Raw genomic sequence first — 5,638 nt, forward strand, 5'->3', positions numbered from 1 at the left:
CGCGAGTATCGCGGGTCCCCCTCTTGTATTCATTGAAATACAAAGAAGGGTTAGTGGTCACAACCCAATAAAGTATATAAACATAGATCCCCATCGGGGAGGGCGGGGTATAAATGCGAAAAATAAATAAAATAAATAAATAGATCCAACAATTTGCTCACAACAATTAAACATATTTTAAACAAAGAACATATTCAAGACCAACAGTAGGCTCTTCTATAATTCCATACATAAATAGTGTCCATAGACCTCCAAACAGAAAGTAACTGCAACAGAAGACTGCCACTGTGGCAGGGATGATGGCTTCGTATCTATCCTCTCTGCAGGTCCCTCAACAACGTAGAGCGTTCACCCTGGCCAGATGCAATGCCATGCCGTCCGCCATCTTGTTCGGCAGATTCAACAAGGTTTCTCATCTGGCCAGATACTGTCCATGCGGAAAGAAATGTGTGGAATCTATCACTCATGTTCTCCTGCATTGTAACCTGCATAAGGACTTAAGGATCACATATTTACAATCTCTTTTAACCAGTATGGGTGCTTGTTCTGATGCACTTAAGGTGAATAGACTTTTAAGAGATCTCTGCCCGGACCTTACAGAGAAGGTGGCTAAGTTTCTCTGCTTGGCTTTAAAGCTGCGCCAAAGGTTCTTTTAGAATTCTTATATATGTGCTTTTAACTGGTTTTAAAATGTATAAATGGTTCTGATAATTTATGCCAATAAAGGCCGACTTGACTTGACTGCCACTGTGGAATGAATAGGCATATGAGCTGTGCCTATGTTATTTTGGAAATTGGGTTCTGTCTTACCAGCCGCTGTTGAAGATCATTGAAATGCTTGATTTATACCTGGGAGAGGCCTTCGGCTGTTATTCTTTCCACAGTGGGAGTTTTCTGTTGCAGTTACTTTCTGTTTGGAGGTCTATGGACGCTATGTATGGAATTACAGAAGAGCCTACTGTTGGTCTTGAATATGTTCTTTGTTTAAACTATGTTTAATTGTTATGAGCAAACTGTTGGATCTATATTTATATACTTTATTGGGTTGTGACCACTAAACCCCTCTTTGTATTTCAATGAATATAATATATAGTTTTGAACATAGTTGCGAATTGTAGATGGTCTTCCCTTGGTGGATATAGTTTGTGGCTATATTTCTACACTAAGGGTTCCCCTATTGTCTTTGGCACCTCAACAGTAAAGCAGGCATTGCAAGCGGGAAAGGTTGTAGTCTTGTATGTATTATCTGCAAAAGATCACAGCACTGCTGATGCAGAGATACTTTAGATAGCCCAGTTTGCACATGTGAAAAAATAAAAGCAAACAGTCGCGTCTTCATCAATCCTATGAGGTTTTAGATAACGGGTGTGTCATTAGGGCCTTGGTGGACACCAACCCAGGATTTCCTGCCTACTTTTTTTGTCTTTTATTTTTACTGCATTTTATGTGAACTTTTTAAAAAACTGTATTTTTGTAAGCTGCTTTGGTTCTATGTGAAGGAACGAAGAAGAAGAAGAAGAGATTGGATTTATACCCCGCCCTTCACTACCCAAAGGTGTCTCAGAGCGGCTTACAAACTCCTTTCCCTTCCCCTCCCCACAACAGACACCCTGTGAGGTAGGTGGGGCTGAGAGAGCTCTTGACAGAAACTGCTGTCTTTCAAGAACAGCTCTTATCAGAACTACGGCTTGCCCAAGGTCATCCAGCAGGTGCAAGTAGAGGAGTGGGGAATCAAACCCGGTTCTCCCAGATTATAGTCTGTGCACTTAACCATTCAGGTAAAGGTTCCCTTGCTCGAAAGCCAGTCGAATCCGACTCTAGGGTTGCGGTGCTCATCTCCGTTTCAAAGCCGAAGAGCCAGAGCTGTCAGAAGACGTTTCCGTGGTCATGTGGCCGGCATGACTAAACACCAAGGCGCACGGAACGCTGTTACCTTCCCATCGAAGTGGTACCTATTTATCTACTTGCAATTTCTTGCTTTCGAACTGCTAGGTTGGCAGGTGCTGGAACTAGAGACAGGAGCTCACCCCGTCTTGCGGCACCCGGGTCTTGAACTGCTGAACTACTGACCTTCCACAGCCTGCAGTTCAGCGTCTTAACCACTTGAGCCACCGCATTAACCATTACACCAAACCAAATATAGACACACACACACACACACTCTAAATAATTTTTTAAGTGTTTCATTGTTCAGTGAGGGCTACCTGGGGCTACAGGTCCTGCCTTTCTCCAAACATTCCACTCAAGGTAACATCCCAAGTAAAGTTACAGCCAGAGAGATGCAGATTGCAGATTCTTCGATGCTATCACTAGTCACGTACCGACAAGCACATAATTCTTACTGTAGAATGACAGCCAGTTCTGAATGGTCAGCATTTCTGTCGGTGACAACCCCACAATATCGTCCACCAAACCCATTTCAGTGAAGTCACCTGTTGCGAATGCTCGAGAGGCATCTTTCCCTAGAGAAACAATGTTAAATTAACACGCAAAAGGTCTACCAGCCCATGGCAAACAGGGAGATTGAACACATGAAGCTATGTTGCAGTGAGTCAGATCATTGGTCCCTTTCGGTCAATACTGACAGGTAGCAGCCCTGAAGGTCTCAAAGAGAAAAAGGCCTTGCCCAAGATCTTTTAACTGGAGGTGCCAGTGACTGAACCTGGGCCTTGCTGCATGCAAAGCAGTAGATCTTCCACTAAGCTGCAGCAAATTGCAAATTGGGCAGAAATCTTTTTCAGACTTCCTATGGGCCTATAAAAAACACAGGATTAATAGTATTACAGTGCAAAGAAATCCTAAAAGAGGTGGATTGGGCTTCCCAGACTTAACAGTCCCTAAATACTATCATGTAGACCTATGTACAGAAATATCCAAGGGGCCTGTTTTAAGCACCAAGGGCTGCATGCACTGTATACACCAAGGGCTTCACACCTGAAAAGGGGCACCAGAAAGGAAGGCGTGCAGAACCTTACACCTATTTTGCATACTCAGCAACCGATATACACCCGCACCACTGAAAAGGAGTACAGACTGGGGGCCAAAGACTGAGGAGGATACATAGAAAAACACTCAGGCTCATCCCTCATTTGCCTGCCTAGCAACCAGTGCATGCTAAACAAAGTGAAATGAACAAAGACGGGGGTTATCCCCTCATTCCTGTATGCATGCCCAGTAGCCAGCATGCACGCACACTTCTTCCCACAGACTGTCCTTCCCCAGAGGAATACCGGCGAAGAAGCTGTAGGCTCCCCCCGGTCCATAGTGCTTGCGCCCGCGCTGCACATCGAAGACCCTTCCCAGCACAGCCAAGTAAAGCCCCGCGCTCCCTGCGCCACCCGTGTAGCGGCTCAATTCGGCGGCGTTTAGCACCCGCTCCGTGCAATGTGTCTGCCACAGCCACGAGCGCGGATCGAACCCGCGGCTCCAGACCCACGCGGCCACCAAGCCCAGAGCCAGGGCAGCCACCGCTCCTCGCAACATCAGGCATGGGTTGGACGAGAGGCGGGGGGGAAGGGCCGGGCTGCCAGAGCTCAATATGGCGGCCGGCGGACAGTTGAGGGAATCACGTGACATACCACTGGTTCCGGGTCTCAGGGCGGCTGACGACTAACTGGCTGGCTGTCGCAAAGGGAGTCGAAGGGTTTTCCCCAGTGCTGCTTTACGGCAACGTCCCAAAAGGACCCTGCCGTATGAATACGTCGTGAAAGGATCGTCTGTGGTGGGAAGCATAGGAGATGACAAAGATTTCTTTTTTGGGGAGGGGGGGAAATAATTTTATTATAAAAATATACAAAAAGATACCCAAGAGAATATATAAAAGGATGGAATATTCAACAAGATACCGAAGCTGAAGCTCAAATACTTTGGCCCCCAAATGAGAAGGGAGCCCTCACTGGAGAAGACCCTGAGGCTGGGAAAGACTGAAGGTAACAGAAGAAGGGGACGTCAAAGGATGAGATGGTCAGACAGTGTTATCAAGGCAACGAACATGAAATTAAGCAAACTCCGGAGCACGACGGAAGACAGAACGACATCATCACATTTGCAAGCCGTCTGAAGCATAAACCAAAATCTCTTACCCAGGCATTATGAGAACTGTGGGTCTGGCGAGGAGAGAGCAGTACTACGTACTTCTTATTTCTGTGAAGCATAGCTCATGGCAGCTTTTGTTTTTCTTTTCGCATCTAAAACTGGATTTTATTCCAGCGCAAAGAAGACCAGCGTTCCCCCCACTGAAGCGATTTCACTACTCGCTCACACAGAGTCAGGAACGCATAAAACCCCGGTTTTATCGGGAGCTCTGCCATTATAAACCTCTTCCCCCTCTATGGTTTTCCTCGACGCTACAGGCGCGGCTCTTTGGCGCCAGTTAGACGTCGCGTTAGGACAGCGTAGCTTTGAAAAGGAATGTCTGTGGCAAGAAAGAGGCATCCTGTCGCTCGCTTTCCTGCAGCGTCATAAACAGAACTCTCTTCAAGCCTCCTTTTCGGCGAAATGTGGAGGCCTCCATGTTGGTGTGTCGCTTTCCGGCAACCTTGGGAGAACTTTGTCACTTTAGATTCAGGCGAGGCAGCCGTGTTGCTCTGAAGCAACAGAACACAATTTAGAGTCCGGTGGTACCTTGAAGACCAGCAAAGTTTTATTCACGGTGCAAGCTTCGGAGTGCACGCACGACTGAGGAAGTGTGCTTGCACAGGAAAGCTCATATACCTTGCATAAAACTTTGTAGGTCTTCAGGGTGCCACTGGACTCTAAATTCGTTCTACTGCTTCAGACGAACATGGCTGCCCACCTGGATTTGTCACTTTACATCAGCAGACCATCCCTTCTAAAGCACGGTGGGGGAGGGGGAATCTTTCCCTTCCACTTCAACTCTGATGGGCTGTCAATTCCCTAGTAAAGGTAAAGGTTCCCTTGCTCGAAAGCCAGTCGAATCCGACTGTAGTGTTCCGGTGCTCATCTCCGTTTCAAAGCCGAAGAGCCAGCGCTGTCCGAAGACGTTTCCGTGGTCATGTGGCCGGCATGACTAAACACCAAGGCGCACGGAACGCTGTTCCCTTCCCACCGAAGTGGTACTTATTTATCTACTTGCAATTTCTTGCTTTCGAACTGCTAGGTTGGCAGGAGCTGGAAATAGAGACGGGAGCTCACTCCGTCATGCGGCACCCGGGTCTGTCAATTCCCTACAGCACCATAAACAAAACCTCGCTTGGTCCCGCTTTACGGCGCCGCCGCTAAAAGACGGGATCGTCCAGCCCGGTCGCTTTACGGCGGCATCGCAAAAGAAGTAAGTGGGAAAAAGCCCTGTGCTGTGGAATCCTGGTGGGCGTCGCCCTCCCCGGGTCGCTTTACGGCTCCGTCGCCGTCCCGCTGCCCTGTTCGCCTATCCCTGCGGCCACGGGCTTTGCGACGCCGGGCTGGCCGTCGCTTTCCGGCCGTGTGGAATCCTGAGGGAGCGGCCCTTCCTGGAGCGCTGACAGGCGGCCGCCGCTCTGAGGAGGAAGCCGGCGAGGGCGGGCGCTCCATGGGGAACGTGGGCAGCCACAGCGAGGGCGAGGAGGAGGAGGAGGAGGAAGAGCGCGGTGCCGCCGCCGCCGCCGCCCCCCTCAGCGAGGGCGCCATGGACCCGGCGGCC

The 5,638-nt window shown here is 48.9% G+C and overlaps 1 protein-coding gene across 3 annotated transcripts in view; it reads right to left on the reverse strand.

Moving 5' to 3' along the window:
• The window catches only part of LOC107120484 (neuferricin), a 7,568-nt gene extending 3,256 nt beyond the window's left edge, over positions 1–4,312 (reverse strand). Inside the window, exons 1-2 of one of the 3 annotated variants that reach the window (XM_015423194.1) lie at positions 4,083–4,312; positions 2,322–2,462 (exon numbers count right to left, since the gene is read on the reverse strand). In XM_015423194.1, the coding sequence (XP_015278680.1) occupies positions 2,322–2,418 (97 nt within the window). In that variant the 5' untranslated portion in view covers positions 2,419–2,462; positions 4,083–4,312. Of the gene's footprint in view, positions 1–2,321; positions 2,463–3,230; positions 3,540–3,578; positions 3,590–4,082 lie in introns of those variants that run through there. The other 2 variants (XM_015423195.1, XM_015423193.1) reach the window with 2 other exon arrangements.
• Between the last annotated feature and the right edge of the window lie 1,326 nt (positions 4,313–5,638).

The sequence above is a fragment of the Gekko japonicus genome, unplaced genomic scaffold (assembly GCF_001447785.1).
Source record: "Gekko japonicus isolate JY-2015 unplaced genomic scaffold, Gekko_japonicus_V1.1 scaffold791, whole genome shotgun sequence".
Classification (NCBI taxonomy): Eukaryota; Metazoa; Chordata; class Lepidosauria; order Squamata; family Gekkonidae; genus Gekko; species Gekko japonicus.